The sequence below is a fragment of the Eurytemora carolleeae genome, unplaced genomic scaffold (genome assembly GCF_000591075.1).
Source record: "Eurytemora carolleeae unplaced genomic scaffold, Eaff_2.0 scaffold3, whole genome shotgun sequence".
Lineage (NCBI taxonomy): Eukaryota > Metazoa > Arthropoda > Copepoda > Calanoida > Temoridae > Eurytemora > Eurytemora carolleeae.
In genome coordinates this window covers 722,043-739,341 of record NW_019397377.1, presented here as the reverse complement: position 1 = coordinate 739,341, position 17,299 = coordinate 722,043, and the positions used below count along the sequence as shown (strand labels likewise).

Genomic DNA, 17,299 nt, shown 5'->3' with positions numbered 1-17,299 from the left:
AGGAAATTACTGGGTAGTCACTAATCAGTCATTCAAAGAACATTTTATTACTTTATCGCTGACCGGTTTAACTTTAGATGACTAATGCTCAAGTCAGAAATCAAAAGATTTTGAGGACAGGTATGAGAGGGGAGGAAGGCCCACCACATCAATTTCTAGTCCGAGCCACATTCTCCTCATTTTCTCGTCCGAGTCACCTTGAAATCCTCGTCCTTCGATTATTATGTATTAAAATGTTTCCAATTCTCTAAGATAAAACTATTTTTTTTAAATCTGGCCACGTTAGGGCATAAAATATGGATAGACTGAAGTATTGCAATGATTGCATCATAAACACAGATTAACACTAAACAAAGATAAACAACAAACACAGCTTAAAACCAACCACAGATAAAAACAAAATACAGTTAAACAGACAACTCAGATTAACAATAAGTACAGAAAAAACCTAAACACAGAAAAACAATAAACACAGATTAACACCAAACACAGATTAATAGCTACAGATAGAAACTAAAAAGAGATCAAAACCAAATACAAATAAAAATTAAATACAGATAATCAGTTGACATGGATAAACAGTTGAAACAGATTAACAGTTGACACGTACAAATAAACAGTTGACACAGATAAACAGTTGACACAGATAAACAGTTGACACAGATAAACAGTTGGCAGAGATACCCGGTTGACAGAGATAAACAGTTGACATAGATTAACATTAAGCACAGATTAACATTAAATAAAAATAAAAACTAAATACAAATAAGCACTGAACATTCCAGAAACGTATTTATACGAAAAATTACGTATACTTTTTACCGAGTAATTTTTCTAAATTTTTAGGTTTTTATTTTACGTATTTTTTAGGTTTTTTCTTTACTTAAAAAGCTGTATTTTTTTTAATGTTTCAAAGTTTGATGCAAACCTAAAAATACATGTATTTTTGTAAATTTCATACCAAGAAAGGTTTTTAAGTTTTTAGATTTTTTTTTACGTATTTTTACGTATTTTCTAGGGTTTTTCTTTACTTAAAAAGTTGCATTTTTTTGGGGTTTTAAAGTTTTATGCAAACCTAAAAAATCGTATATATTTTCGTAAATTTCATACCAAGAAAGGTTTCAAAGTTTTTAGGTTTTTATTTTACGTATTTTTAGAGGTTTTCTTTACTTAAAAAGTTGTATTTTTTTTTAGAGTTTAAAAGTTTGATGCAAACCTAAAAATACGTATATCTTAGTAAATTTCATACCAAGTAATATCTCAAAGTTCTTAGGTTTTTATTTTACGTATTTTTACGTATTTTTTATGGGTTTTCTTTACTTAAAAAGTTGTTTTTTTACATACGCATTTTTACGTTATTCCTATATGTATTTTTACAGATATTAAATACGTATTTTTAAATATAGGAAAAACCTAAAAATTCCTGATTAATTGGATTTTTAGGTTTTTCACATACGCATTGTTACGTTTGTCATACGTATTTTTACCAAGGAAATGGTTACAAAAATACGTAAGTCATTACGTATATAGAAAATACGTAATTTTACGTATTCCTAAACCTAAAAATACTTATATATACGTATGTCATACGTATTTTTGAGGTTTCGGGTTAGTATATTTTTATGTTCATTTAAACTATAATTTTCTTTGTTAATTTAAACTATTTTTAAAATGCATCATTTGAAACATTTCTGTGAATGTTATCTATAAATTAATTGTATGGTCCCATAACTTCATAATTATAAACAAATTTAAATCTGAATTATAGTGATTGAACAATAGTTCGAAAATGAGCAATTGTGTTGATTTGAACTACAGGAAATGACGTCATGTCAGTAGTTCAAATGAACAATAGTTCAAACGGGAGTAGTTCAAATGCTCCCCCCCCCCGTGTACTTTGATTGAATGAACGTTGGTATAAACGTTAGTCCGATCATTCAGTAGTACAATCGATATAACACCATTTCTATTGGTGCTTAGAAACTTTCAGTTATACTGAGTCCAATCTCAAATCACTGAAAATGAAGGAAACTTCCAGCTCAGTTAGCAGTTGAATATTAAAGAGATTGGCGGTAAACTTAGTCACGTGATTTACTTAATCAACAATTGCACGTCGTGATAGAAATGGGGGAGACCGGAGAGAAAAATGATTTGCCGACCATCGCCGACGACTTGGTGGTTACCAAGTATAAGATGTCCGCCGATATTGTCAACAGTAAGCTATTTCTTATATCTTTGCCAACTTGCAGGCATTATGAGTTTATGATGAAGCTCGAGCAGTTACGGTATTTTTACTTTTCAGGCTTCTATGCATTTGAGCTTGTTTGACTGTGATACTTGTTGCTAGTTCTTAAACGTAGACTTCTTTTCTTGCCCTCGCTTTACAGTGATTTATTAAACTTGGCTTTTATAATGATCTCCTGCCTTTCGAATATACGCTTTTTTCGCTATTCAAGATTGTACATGAAATAAGTTTTTTGTAATATGATCATACGTCCTTAAAATCTTTTGATTTCTGACTTGAGCAGTAGTCTGCTTAATAGATGGCTAATAGTGAAACCGTTCAGCGAAAGTAATTAAATATTCTATTAGTGACCGATTATACGGTAATTTCTTACTGACACGCTTCATGGACTCCTCTTCCCAAATTCTGCACAATGTGCACCGAGCTCATGTGTTCTGTCCTAGCCGCGGCGCTCGGCACTTTAGCCTTCACTTAGCCGCAGCACCGGGGCCAGTAACTGTCTTAACCTTAGAATCCTGAATTTATATAGATAAATATTATGTTAGTCATGTACGCAGTTTCAAGAGAGGGGGGAGGGTAAAAAGCGCTCAATAGGACAGACCTGATCACCTTTTTATTGCTGGTTTGTCCATGAATTGTTCTCTGGGAAATTACCGATCTGTCACAATCTGGCAAAAAACATAGCATTTTAATATTTTGATCAAGGTGCGAAACGAACAACAAGAGGAGGACTGGAGGTGTCAGTCTGAGCACATTCTCTCTAGATAGTGTTCGTGAAATTCACTTTGAGGGGGACGATAGTTAGGCCGCTAGATGTCTCTCGTATAAATTATCTAATTTAGCGTGAGACATATAGTGGTCAAACTAACGTCCCTCAAAGTACGTGAACTTCATTAATATAAAGAGAGAACGGGCTTTGGGCAGTTGGGCAGTCCTCCATGTGACCTAGCCCCGGACCTAAACATGACATAAGTATCATTTAGCTTGGAAGGTTCTGACGGGCGTGAAGTCTGACTCCATTCTTGGTTTTAGGGCTGCCAATGCCTGCCATTATAAATAAAGAAATGTATCATGTTACGTGACTCAGCGTCCCATTCTAAACATGGAAGCGAAGGCTAAAATAGAAGTTCTGAATTGTTTCGTATTCTTTTTAAAAACTCCCAAAAATTTTACCAGGATATGATCCAATTATAGTCAGTTAATCGATTGTTCCAGGTATAGTTTAATTTGTTTTTCTTGCAGAGGTGTTGAAGGAGGTTGTTGAACTGTGTAAACCTGAAGCTTCTGTCCGGGACCTTTGTATTCTCTCAGACAAGAAACTCTCTGAGGAAACTAGCAAGGCCTTCAAAAAGGACAAGAAGGTCGTTAAAGGTAGTGATTAAATTGATTTAGTGTTAAAGATGCTCTAAATTTCAAATGGACGGGCAGATTAATTATAATTCAAGATGGTCATCCATAGGACAAGTTTTGTTTGAACTTGCCAGCTTGACTAAATACGGTTCAACCTCAATAAATATGTATTTAATGCGTGCAGTTATTTACAGTCCAAATTAAATTAGTCATCCGGTAAATGGGGTGGCAAACTTTGATGGCCGGTCGAGTCTGAAGGGATTGNTTTTCCATAGAAGTTTAATATGATTGAACGTAGTGCAAACATTTGTTAATCCCTGATTTGGGGTTAAATTAATGATTTTATAGGGAATATATCAAAAAGTTGCCAAAAAGAATGAAAAAAGTCCAATTTTACATCCCCCCCCCCTTCTTCTAAATCATCTAAAATCAAATTTCCTCATACTTGAAAAAAATACACCCCTGCTTCCCACAAACAAAGGATGAGAGTTCAGAGAGGATTACAGATTTTATCTTTTTATCCATTATCTTTCTCTCATTGCCAGATTATTAATGAAGACATTAAATAGAACTTAAAGCGTCATATTTGAAGAGATTTAAGTCATCTTACAGTCTCCTCCCATGGTGTACGATCAGGGAATTAAGACTACATACATGCTGTCTTAAATTCGGCTTTTGATAGATATTCGTTTGAAATGACTCAGGCCCATTGTGAGGATTACCTATAAGAATCATTTAAAACTTGTTATGTATTCAGAGCTGAAAACTTTAGAATGGTGGATAACGAGATTTATGCGTAAACCTCTCTTTTTCATAATATCGAGACTAATCTAATCTTGTACTTGTAATCTGAAAAGTGTATAAAATTCAATCAGAGTCGCGTATTATATGTAGCAGATAAGTTTGAAATTTTGCGCGCCATTTAAGATTTTATACAGAAATGGGATGAACTCTTATGATTTATAAAAACCGGTTTTTGATTTTTCTCTACTATATTCAAGTAAGAACGGTTTAAGAAGAAAATCAAAAGTGTGTTCATTGGATACTCAGATTAAGTAATATTAAGGATATCTCATTCTAAAGTTTTCAGCTCAGACCTCATAGTTCTGATTTTAATTCTTTCAGGAATCTCCTTCCCAACATGTATATCTGTAAACAATGTAATCTGCCACTACTCCCCCCTCAACTCCGAGCCCGACACCATAATGGCGGACGGTGACGTGGTTAAAATTGACCTCGGGGCGCACATTGATGGGTTCATCGCTGTTGTTGCTCATACGCTTGTCATTGGAGAGAATAAGGCGAATCCGGTAAGATTTCATTTCCGTGCCAAGTAAATTTCTGGGTTTACAGGGAGGTATCAATCCCCCCCTCCCCCCCCCCCCCCCCCCCCCCCCCCCCCGAATGTAATGTTCGGCGAGTTTTGTTAACTGGGACAGTCCTCCACCTGACTTGCTAAAATTATCAGCTAAAACGTGCAGGGGTGTATTATCTCGAAAAATAATTTTATATGTTTGCACGGAGCGAATTATTTTTTTGCGGTCTTGTTCGCTAAATTGGGGAAAATGAATGATTTTAGTGTAGGAAAACTAGTTTTGGGACAAACACCACTTTACTAACTGTTCGTTTATTTTTATTAAAAACTAATACCATTTTCAAAAGGTTTTCCATTTCGCACAAATACGAATTCGAATCTTGGACGCGTTTTGCAACATCATAATTTGATAATTTGCAATTTAGAATAAAGCGCACTTTCATAATCTACAAAAAGCACAATTCACAAAAAAATATTTTTTATTTTTCAAGGGGGGGGGCCACGAAACGTATTTCTCTGTATTTTGTTTCTACTGTTTAATATATAGAATACAGATGATTTACGGATATAAAAATTTCCCGCATTTTTCTGTTAAATTTAGTAGTAAAAGTTAATATAATATTTATTTTCGAATTTTTTAGTGCTATAAGTCGTTAGTTATATTTTGAAATATGAGAACAGAATCAATTTTTTTTTCATTTTTTTATTTAACGTGTACCATATAATGTAAAACTTCTTTAGGTACCAAACTATGTGAATTTTTGAAAAGTATTGTTGAGCTGTGAAATGTTTCGAAATCGCGACATGTTCCAAAACGTGTTTTGCGCTCAAGCTTAGCATTTGCAAATTACTGGTTGGAACTTTCTACCCCTGGAATAATGAATTATTAATTGAATTGGTGTAAACTTTTTCTGTTTTTTTTTTTTTTAGCTTAGTCACAGAATGTTTATCCCAGGTGACTGGACGTAAAGCTGACGCTATGATGGCTGCCCATCTGGCCAGTGAGGCTGCACTGCGGCTCGTCAAGCCTGGGAATGAGACATATGAAGTAACTGATACAGTCTCTAAAATAGCAGGGGCTTTCAAATGTAAAGTAAGTACAAAATCGAGTTGTCTACCGACTTAAAAAAAAAACTAGTGAATTCTTGTGAATCATAATACAGATATGCGTGGTTCTTTTTCATTCAGAAACCCCATTTGCAATGGAATACTAATTGAATTCTTACCAACTCAAATGTATTCCATTCTCGAACGGAACTTTTTTCATAGTCCTTGGTGCAATGCAAGCTTTCCATTAGTGGTTCAGTAGGTCGAACGTCTTGAAATGAAAGATTCTGTTAAATACACAATATCCATAACACAATTTCTTGTTACAATTTTCCTTCTTTTTTCTCGATTTTGATGATTCAAAATATACTAACATATTTTGGAAATCCCAGAATAAGTTGAAAATGCTGTTTCTGCCACAATTGAAACCTTGAAAAAGATAAATAAGTGAGAGAAGAAAATAGAACGTTTCACTGCAGAGATGATTTAATTTTGATTTCAAAGGGATTGTTTTAAATTTCTAAAGGTGCCAAGACAACACTTGGCCTAAGCTATGACAAATCTTGTAATTTAATCATGCAGGGAAGCGAGGGACATAATCTCTTTAACTTGGATTTAATATTTGTATGTTTTTAGCCAGTTGAGGGTATGCTCTCCCATCAGTTAGAGCAGAATAGAATTGATGGCGAGAAAACTATAATCCAGGTAGAAAATAAATCTTCACAATCTAGAATCTAGATGTTTCAAGTGTACATTTTCTTGAAAAATAATTTCCCCGCTCTTAATGAAAATATTTTCTGTTCCCGCATGTTATTCATGTCCGCTTTAAGGTTTTTTTCGTTTTATTCGCTGAATTTTTTAATTTTATGATTTTTATGCTGAAAATAGTACATTTTTTAGTTAATAGGTGAAACTTGCCTTTAAATGTTAAATTTTTTCTCAGACATGAAAAATAATTCTTCAGTCATTTGACAGTAACAGCTTAGGGCCCACCACTTGCAATGTCAGTTCACTCTTAAATCAATTGTTTTCCCAATTTCAGCAAAAGCTCTACTTGGCAAAGGATTGTTCAAGTAAAACCGGTTTATCTACACGTTGAATTGCTGATTATTATTTTTGAGCTTTTCATTTTACAACCACTTGCATTTTTGTTGTCTATACATACATATGTTTAGAACGCATTTTTGTTGTCTATACATACATATGTTTAGAACCCGAGTGAGGCTCAAAGAAAGGAGCACGAGAAGTTTGAGTTTGAATTGCATGAAGTTTATGGAGTAGATGTCTTAATTTCAACAGGTAATAATTAACATTATCCTTTATTCTTTGCGTGTTAGGAGTATATTTACGTTGAACAATACTTGATTTATGATACTATCCGAGGTACTGGAGTACATCTACGATGAACTATACATAATGTATGATACTATCCGAGGTACTGGAGTACATTTACGTTGAACAATATTGATTTATGATACTACCCGAGGTACTAGGGTACATTGTACATTTACTGCGAACAATACTTGATTTATAATACTATCCAAGGTACTGTAGTACATTTAAGTTGAACAATACTTGATTTATGATGCTATCCGAGGTACTGGAGTACAATTTACGTTGAACAATACTCGATTTATGATACTATCCGAGGTACTGGAGTACATTCAAGTTGAACAATACTTGATTTATGATACTATCCGAGGTACTGGAGTACATTTACGATGAACAATACATAATGTATGATACTATCCGAGGTACTGGAGTACATTTACGTTGAACAATATTGATTTATGATACTACCCGAGGTACTAGGGTACATTGTACATGTACTGTGAACAATACTTGATTTATAATACTATCCAAGGTACTGTAGTACATTAACTGTGAACAATACTTGATTTATAATACTACCCAAGGTACTGTAGTACATTAACTGTGAACAATACTTGATGTATGATACTACCCAAGGTACTAAGCAGTGCTTAGGATCCATTAAATTTTGATGCGGATCCGGATCACTGATCCGCACTGAAAAAAATGGATCCGGATCCAGGTAATTTCTTTAAGATTTACTGAACTTTTTAACAGAGCAGAATTTTAAAATTTTTGTAAATTTTTTCGCTTATTTTTATGCTAAACTTAAACATTCAGAAATCAGGAAAATTTTATATTCTTTCTTTTTAATAGTTCAGATTTGCGTGTAAATAGTAAAAGTTTTTTTTGCAGTTTTTGGTTGCTTTTTTGCCCCTTGGATCCGGATCCGTGGATCCGCATATTTTTGCGGATCCGGTTCGAGTAAGCCAAACTATTGCGAATCCAACAGATCTGGATTCTAAGCACTGGTACAAAATACAGCTTTTGAAATACAAGGATATCCTCCATGATTGATTAACATTCTACCAAAAAGGTTCATAATTTAAAAAAAGATATTTAACCCAGGGCAGTGGTATATAGCTTGAAGAATTCTAGAAAGGGGGCCGGAAGAGGTTTTTTTTTAATGCTATGTGGACATAAAAAATAGGATTTTATGCCCGCTTACTCCTTTTTGATTGTTTCTCGAAATTCTCCAATTGTAAAATTCAAATGATTGAAATAAATTCTTCTGTAATCATAAATCAAGAAACCTGAGGATTGGAAGATTGCCTCATTGTGCTAAGATAAAATCGTTCAGAAACAAATGAAAGGTGGTAAGAATTTTAAGTATTTTTTTTTGTGTAAACTTCATTCGATTTATTCCTTCAATTAACAAGTTCAAACTTATTTAGGAGAGGGCGTAGGACGAGAGAAGGATGCCAAGATCACGATCTACAAGAAGACTGAGGATACATACATGCTCAAATTGAAAACCTCGAGAGAGTTCTTCAGTAAGGTCGGTTTGATTCCTCGTAATAGATTACTGTACTTGAATTCATCAAAAGATTTAAAACTAAGTTATTTTTAGCTGGTTAAATGTCTGATATAAAGACATTTGTCCATTTTTTATTAACGTTTGGGTTTCAGAGAAAGTAAATTTCAACAAAAAATTTTAGCATTGCAATATAACATGTCTGAATTGCAAAAAGGAATTATTAAATTCCTTAAACTTACCCAAAGCGCACCTATTTTAAGCGACATATTTGCTTCTTAATTTTGGATTCTTATCAATCATTTCTTGTCCGAACTAGAAAACTTAAAAACCTCGCTAGTTTCCATGTTATCACTGGTGTTGAAAAGGGGGGACGTTCCTCTCCCTGGAAAATTGGGGGAGATCTCCCCTGGAAAAATGTAAAAAACCAATGTGGAGGGGGGGTTCGAAATTCCTAAAATAAAATAAAATAAAATTAAATTTAATGACCTCTAATGACCTCCACAAATAGAAAATGTTTCAACTATGGCTTTATGCATATCAAACGAAAGCAAGGAACCCAGGGAATACAGTAGCAGCAACAAATCCAGTGTTTGACCTTCTAATGTTTGACCTTCTTCTTACGACCTTTAATGGCCTAAATGAACTCCTAAAATGAAAATGTTTCAACTATGGCTTTATGCATATCAAACGAAAGCTAGGAACCCCAGGAATACAGTTGCAGCAACGAATCTAGTGTATGATGTTCTACTGACCTCTAATGACCTAAACGACCTCCAAAAATGAAAATGTTTAACTATGGCCTATGCATATCAAACGAAAGCTAGGAACCCAGGGAATTCAGAAGTAGCAATAAATACAGTGTTTGACCTTCTGATGACCTCTTACGTCCTCGAATGACCTAAATGACCTCCAAAAATGAAAATATTTCAACAATGGCTTTATGCTATAGTACTAATAAGAAAGAACAATTCATTGCATGTGGGGTATGTATTTTCACAAATTATCCTTTGGAGATGTTTTTAATGCCCTGGGAAAAACTAAATGAAATCCGGCATCAAAAGACAAGTTAACCTAAGCAAATAAATCTGCTCAAAGAACATCCGTGCAACATTTCAAATATATATATAAAGAACATCGTAAAACTTTATTTAAAACTTTTCTTTAATTCTTGTTGATTTTTTATAGATAAGCAAGCAGAGCGGATCTATGCCCTTCAACTTAAGAAATATGGAAGATGAGAGGAAAGCAAGAATGGGAGTTGTAGAATGTGTTACACACAAGCTTGTAGAACCCTTCCAGGTTCTATTTGAGAAGGAGGGTAAGAAATAATTGTTCACCCTTCCTCCAAATAATTTTAACCCAATTGATATTGATGAGCTAGTAATAGAAAAAGGAAAAACCTAGCCGGAGACATTGAATCGCTTTTTACCCACAAACTTTCACATGACCAGTACGAAGTGATGAGACATAGCTTGTGCCTTGGTTCGTCTTTTAAAAACTAAAGGTTTTTGTACTAGGTTTTACACAAATCTAATAAGTTTTTTATTACACTGCCAAGAGAAATGTGTGTGTGTGACTAATGCAAAAAAAAAAAAAGCAACATAAAACGTTTTAAAATTAAGTTTTCGGGTTGTTTTCCTCTTACATTTTCTCTTTGGGTAAAAATATTGCAAATTCAATAAATAAACTTTAATAGAATACAGTTTTGAAATAAAGGAAAATTTTTAATGCGGTTCCTTTAAAAGTCCAAAACCTCAAAATAATAAAAAAGAACTAAATTATGTCACATCTTTTCCAGACAGAAAAGCTATAGTCTCTAATATTTTAAATTCTGGACTTTTAAGACTATCATAGGGATTTGAATTCGGGCTTCTAATCATATAACTTAAAAAAATAAGTTCTTTTCCAGACAGAAAAGCTATAGTCTCTAATATTTTAAATTCTGGACTTTTAAGACTATCATAAGGATTTGAATTCGGGCTTCTAATCATATAACTTAAAAAATAAGTTGAATTATTAGGTTTGTATTCTCGGATTTCCAACGAATTTTTAATGTAACGTATTTTTTATTATCAGGCGAGTCTGTTGCCCAGTTTAAGTTTACTGTTCTCTTGATGCCCAACGGACCTCAGAAGATTACTGGATTACCCTTTGATACTGAACTATACAAATCTGAATATACTATAGAGGATCAGGAAATCCAGGTTGGACTATTTTTGTTTATTCAGAAGTTGTGACTAAGCCACCATCCATGTTGTATTCTATATTTTACGATGCAAGAATAGATTTACTTCCTTTAAGTTAATAACAAGGAGTGTGGAATATAAGGGAGAAGGAATCGACCCGGCCCGCCCTCCTACCATTTGATTATATACATACTTTGCAGACGTAAAGAGTTTTTTAAATGCGTTTTTTACTATACCATATTGAATAAAACCGATTTTTAAAAAAATACGTTTGTATTGCTAATATTTTTGCACCCCTAAAAATGTTTATGTTTGACTTTGGCGTTATTCAGCCTAATTTTTCTCTCTGTTTAACCTATTCTGAATGCATGTACGCGGTATTTATACATAAGACAGAAAAGCAAAGCATATTTTTTATTCAAATAAAGTACCGTCTGCAAAGCATGTATAATCATATGGTAGGGTGGGCCGGGTCGATTCCTTCTTCCTTGTATTCCATACTCCTTGGGTTAATAAGCATTTTTGTGGAGAAATAATTTAGGAACTCAGTTTTAATGTTAGAAATGACGACGGAGTTTCTATTCATTTAAATTTTATTGAAAATGTTATATAAATATATATATATATATATACTGGGAATCAAATAGTAACATCAACCTCCCCTTATCGCCTAAAATATGTTCTATACACTGCGTTTCAAGTTATTATGCAAGTACGTTTTTTTAAATTCTGACTCGGAAATAAATTTTTTCAAAATCTTCATTTTACAAAAAAGTTTTCCTTCAGGAGTTTGAATTTGTGAGCAAATATTTGTTTATTTGAGTTGTAAACAGTAAACACAAAGTGTAAAAATGTACTTTTACAGTGTATCAAATAATTATGCAAGTGGAATACCAAAATCACAGAAATATGGGAAATAAGGTGAATTGGAGTGAAGGGTATAGAACAATAACTTTAGAGGAACTTGCTGCCTGTCCATATACATTGAAAATTTTGAAGATTTAAAACCGAGTTCACTTTACAGTTTATTCTTTTGTAAAGGCAGAAAAAAACAGTACAAAATGTATGTATGATTAAGATAACTTATCGAAGAAAGCAAAAAAAAAATCAAAAATTTAAGAATTAAGGTCAGCAGTACACCTCAGGCTACCAGTTAAACCCTGTTTGAGATCGTTATTTTGAATATTCCGTATAGGGCGACACGTTAAGGATTGCAAAAATCTGGGACAAAAGTGAAAAAAATTAAACATTTGCCACTCCTGAGTCCTGACCAAATGACACAAGTAAAAAAAAGTTTATCGGCCACATCATATGATCAGCTAGACTTCTCAAAAGTCATCTTTACAAACTAGTGCCGTGTGATTCTTAATGGCCCAGACGGTTGGGCTGAACTTTGGGGTTTAAATGGCAATAACCCCCAGGAGCGTAAAAGGAGGCACGAGGTGGAAGAGGGGTTCATTATCTGGGCAGGATCATCAGGGAAGAGATCAGTGGACCAATCAAGGTTGAGGATGGTGTCAAGTTTTAGTCCAAGGGTTATTGGGAGTTCCTGGATTGGTAAAGAAATCTGAATTCGGAGATTCAAATAAGCTTGTATTCCAACAAGACAATGCATCCTGGCATGCATCTAGGTAGAACATGGATTGGCTTGTTAGTCAATGATTCAGTGACTAAAAAATGGGGTCAAAAAGGCAAAATGACCCTTTTTAAATCCCATAGGGAACTTTTAGGCTAATCTAAAGATGAAAGTTTACCACTCTGGTAGCGGTAGGCATCATAGCTTACAAAGAGAGGTGTGGGCTGTTGTTAGAAAGCGGACGCTAGTGATAGACCAGATCAAATGAAAAATCTAACCAATTCCATGGACAAGAGGCTATTGGAAGTCATTAGGAGGTCAGGAGGCTACGTAGGAATTTGTTATCATATGGAAGATTAAAAAACCTTTTTTGCATTTCTTTCTAGGTTGAAATAAAAATTTTAAATGACAAAACCCATCTATCGTTTTTTTTTGAAAAAACTAAGTTTTACATCAAATATAAGTATTTTAAAGTAATCTGCATAATAACTTGAAACGCTTGTATATTTTGAGTCTATTTTGAAAAAAAAAATATTCAAATGTAAAATTAAAAAAAAAACTTCTTTTCTAAATTTTTCTTCCTTTCCCTTTAATCCTTAAAAAACCTATTTGCTTAATAACTTGAAACGCAGTTTATATCTTGAACAGATGATTTGTTACATTTTTTTTAGCGGTCAATAAGTTCCATCCGGACCCAAATATAGCTCATTACTTTTATCTTCAAACATTCAATTTTTTCTCATGGTTTTTGTGCTGCACCTTGGGCTTGGTCGACAATTCAGAGGTCATGAGATTTATTAATCTCTCGTATCAACATTTGGGATATGTCTGAGAGCAATCTTCAAAGTTTATAAAGTGTATTTTGGTTTTTTATTTGCCTGGTCCTTGGATCAGTAAGTTTTGCTGACTCTGGAGATCCTTGATACTCACAAGAACAGATTCCAGATTTTCTGAACACGAATGAAGCCTTACTTTGTCACTCATTCCCTTTATTTTACTTACTAGCAAAATATTTAGAAATTATTGAACACTTCCGCCAACCCCAAAGCTGCTAAGAAGAAGAAGAAGGCAGCCGAGAAAGCTGTGAGCGAGGAGACAGCAGCTCCAATGCTTGTGGAAAGCTAGAAACCTGGCTAATTAATAGGTATTTAGACGTGTTTAGACGTGTTGACTTGGGTAATGGGTCTACACTAGACATGGATTGTATAGACATAATAGAAGGAAGGTAGGTGAATGTAGGTAGATGTATGTAGGTAGATGTATGTAGAATTTAGTATATTTAGATTGCAGGTGAACTTGAATTGAACTTGACGTAGACATGAAGGTAGAGCCCGTTCTCTCCACCATTTAAACAGTGGTCGTAAAGTTCACGTACTTTGGGGGACGATAGTTTGGCCGCTAGATGTCTCCCGCAAAATTAGATAGATAATTCTGAAAAATTAAGACGACTTGTAGAATCAAGTTATAGCTTTTTAAAAAGTAATGAGCATGAGACACAGCAATTGTCCAGTGTAATAAGACCCATTTATCATAATTACTGTAAGTACAGAGGGCCATTAGTTCCAAAACTAAAAATTGGCCTATTTCTAACACTGAGTGTTATAAATGGGCACTAATTGAAAGACTGTTATAGGATCCCATGCCCATATCTAGAGTAAAAGTCGATAATTAAAACAAAAGCCAACATTTTATTAAGCATGACGAGGACAACAATTTCCAATTTAAAACTATTTTCTGGAATCAAAATTATAAAAGGTTTTTTTTTATATCAAAACCCTTGGCCCTTTTCAAGACAATGTCAGGTTTTCCATTTTCGGACATATCCTGAATTTGAAACATTGTCGCGTTTTCGAGACAAACCCCAATTTCCCATTTTTGATCAATCATCAATTCAGAACAAAGCTCACTATCATAACTTACAAAATAATCATTGAAAGTAAAAATTATCTTATGAAGACTAAATTAACTGATAAATTATTTCTAAAATCTTAATTTCCTTATAGAATTTGTTGAACAAGAATAAATTTGATTTAATTTCCCGCATTTTAAATAAACAATTTTCCGGATTTCTAGTAATATCTATATATTGTAAGAACAAAATAATATTAGATATAGATTTTTAATATTAAAATTATTGAAGAACAATGTTTTTTGTTTTCCATTTCGTTTATATTTTACCTGAGCTGAAAACTTTAGAATGTGATATCCTTAATCCTGATCTTTTAATTAACCTGGAGATAAAATTCATGAGGAGAACAAGCAATATTTAATCTGGAGATTAAGAAAAAGAGTGGATCAAGCATTAATCCCGATATCCACTATTCTAAAGTTCCCAGCTCAGATCAAATAATCTTGTTTTGTGACGTAAGTGCGTAAATGCTTGAAAATTGACATTGATATGAATTCGAGTAATTGTCTCAAAACCAGGATATGTTCCGAAAACAAGACATGAGCTGAAATGCAGTAATTTTTTCGAAATATATATTCGAAAATTAAAACCAATTTCATCATAAACTATTTCTCACACCTTATTAGCTAAAAGTGGACAAAGTTTTGTTGAACTCGGCTTGGATTTCAAGATATATACGCTTAAAAAAAATAACTATGCAGATTTGGCCCATTTCTAACACTCAGATGGGTGCCAATATATGCATATTTTGGCTGAAGGGCAGATGGATGTAGGCAGGTGGATGTTGTTACATGTTGTAAGAGAAGATAGACAGAGGCGGGTCAACAGGGTCCTTCACACACTGCTAAGTGACATTTTTTAAATCAGATTTTAATCCAGCGGATATTAGTTATAACTGGTCTCCAAAGAACAATTACTGTGGCTGGTTTAATTTTTTCTTGTTTAGGTGCAAGACCCTTTGCCACTGATCTACGGAGCGGTGATGGAAAATCGATTTTTTATTTTTTATTGTGAAATATTTATATCTTGGTAAGGCGGTCAATAAAGCTATTTAATGAATGCCAAAATATTGTGTGTTAACTGACATCAGAAAGAGTTAAAAAGCAGACTGTCTCATTCATTGTGTAGACATATTTTTTCGAAAAACTATGCTCGACTTGCATTGAAGAAATTTACACCAGCCTGCAAAAAATCAAGTAAAATAATCACCCATACAACGTCTAGTTTTCTCACAAATCTAAAGTGACAATACTACATCAGGTCTAAAGAAAAGTGTTGGTAATTAAGTTGATTTTTTTATGTTGGCCTTGGGAAAAGAAAAAATAAAATGATTTGGAAGAGATGTCATCCGACGTTGTGTTTGAATACCAATTTTCAGTCCCCAATCATTTGGCCAATTTCTAACGCATTCTACCATAGGTAGAATCATAGTTACACCATGGTTACGCTTTACCAGAGGAGTTTAGATTAGATTGATAGATAAGACATATAGATGTACCTATGGTAACATGAATAAGAAATCGGCCTGTGATCTTCAGCCCATTTTGCTTCTGTGGTAGATAATAATCAGCGACTGCCCTGTTGGATTTCTATTTTAAATTGGTATGATAGGATTAAATATTTGCAAACGAAGCAATGTCAATTAAACGTTTGAAAAAGAAGCGATGAACTGATAAAACGCTTGCTAATTAAGCAATACATTGATACAAAAAATGTTTGTTAATTAAGCAAAACATTGTCAAATTGAACCATTTCTTCTACGCCGTCGCCAGGCTTCCATTGGGTTTTTCATCCTTCCTGAAATGTTGAATTTTTGAATTAAAAAGTAATATTATAATGCAGTTTAAAGATGGTTTTACATTCCCGTGCACAGGGGTTGAAAACAAAATACTAAATCATCTTTTAGTCAAAATCTCGAAACTTCATTTCGTTGATTAACATTTTTTTTTTATATCAAAACCCTTGGCCCTTTTCAAGACAATGTCAGGTTTTCCATTTTCGGACATATCCTGAATTTGAAACATTGTCGCGTTTTCGAGACAAACCCCAATTTCCCATTTTTGATCAATCATCAATTCAGAACAAAGCTCACTATCATAACTTACAAAATAATCGTTGAAAGTAAAAATTATCTTATGAAGACTAAATTAACTGATAAATTATTTCTAAAATCTTAATTTCCTTATAGAATTTGTTGAACAAGAATAAATTTGATTTAATTTCCCGCATTTTAAATAAACAATTTTCCGGATTTCTAGTAATATCTATATATTGTAAGAACAAAATAATATTAGATATAGATTTTTAATATTAAAATTATTGAAGAACAATGTTTTTTGTTTTCCATTTCGTTTATATTTTACCTGAGCTGAAAACTTTAGAATGTGATATCCTTAATCCTGATCTTTTAATTAACCTGGAGATAAAATTCATGAGGAGAACAAGCAATATTTAATCTGGAGATTAAGAAAAAGAGTGGATCAAGCATTAATCCCGATATCCACTATTCTAAAGTTCCCAGCTCAGATCAAATAATCTTGTTTTGTGACGTAAGTGCGTAAATGCTTGAAAATTGACATTGATATGAATTCGAGTAATTGTCTCAAAACCAGGATATGTTCCGAAAACAAGACATGAGCTGAAATGCAGTAATTTTTTCGAAATATATATTCGAAAATTAAAACCAATTTCATCATAAACTATTTCTCACACCTTATTAGCTAAAAGTGGACAAAGTTTTGTTGAACTCGGCTTGGATTTCAAGATATATACGCTTAAAAAAAATAACTATGCAGATTTGGCCCATTTCTAACACTCAGATGG

General features: G+C 33.3%; 1 protein-coding gene across 1 annotated transcript; it reads left to right on the top strand.

Annotated features, from left to right (window-relative positions):
* Window positions 1–2,009: 2,009 nt before the first annotated feature.
* Window positions 2,010–15,543, top strand: LOC111713916 (proliferation-associated protein 2G4). The gene is made up of 11 exons (XM_023488906.1): window positions 2,010–2,215; window positions 3,488–3,616; window positions 4,721–4,905; window positions 5,866–6,003; window positions 6,594–6,662; window positions 7,169–7,256; window positions 8,723–8,826; window positions 9,991–10,123; window positions 10,882–11,009; window positions 13,585–13,711; window positions 15,423–15,543. The coding sequence occupies exons 1-10, from the start codon at window positions 2,125–2,127 to the stop codon at window positions 13,690–13,692; spliced, it is 1,173 nt and encodes a 390-aa protein (XP_023344674.1). The 5' UTR covers window positions 2,010–2,124; the 3' UTR covers window positions 13,693–13,711; window positions 15,423–15,543.
* Window positions 15,544–17,299: the final 1,756 nt, after the last annotated feature.

Excerpts from the sequence above, each read along its gene's own strand:
- LOC111713916 (XM_023488906.1), top strand. The coding sequence starts at position 2,125 with ATGGGGGAGACCGGAGAGAAAAATGATTTGCCGACCATCGCCGACGAC. Across the intron at positions 2,216-3,487 it reads GTCCGCCGATATTGTCAACA|AGGTGTTGAAGGAGGTTGTT; the intron begins GTAAGCTATTTC and ends TTTTTCTTGCAG. Across the intron at positions 4,906-5,865 it reads GAGAGAATAAGGCGAATCCG|GTGACTGGACGTAAAGCTGA; the intron begins GTAAGATTTCAT and ends TGTTTATCCCAG.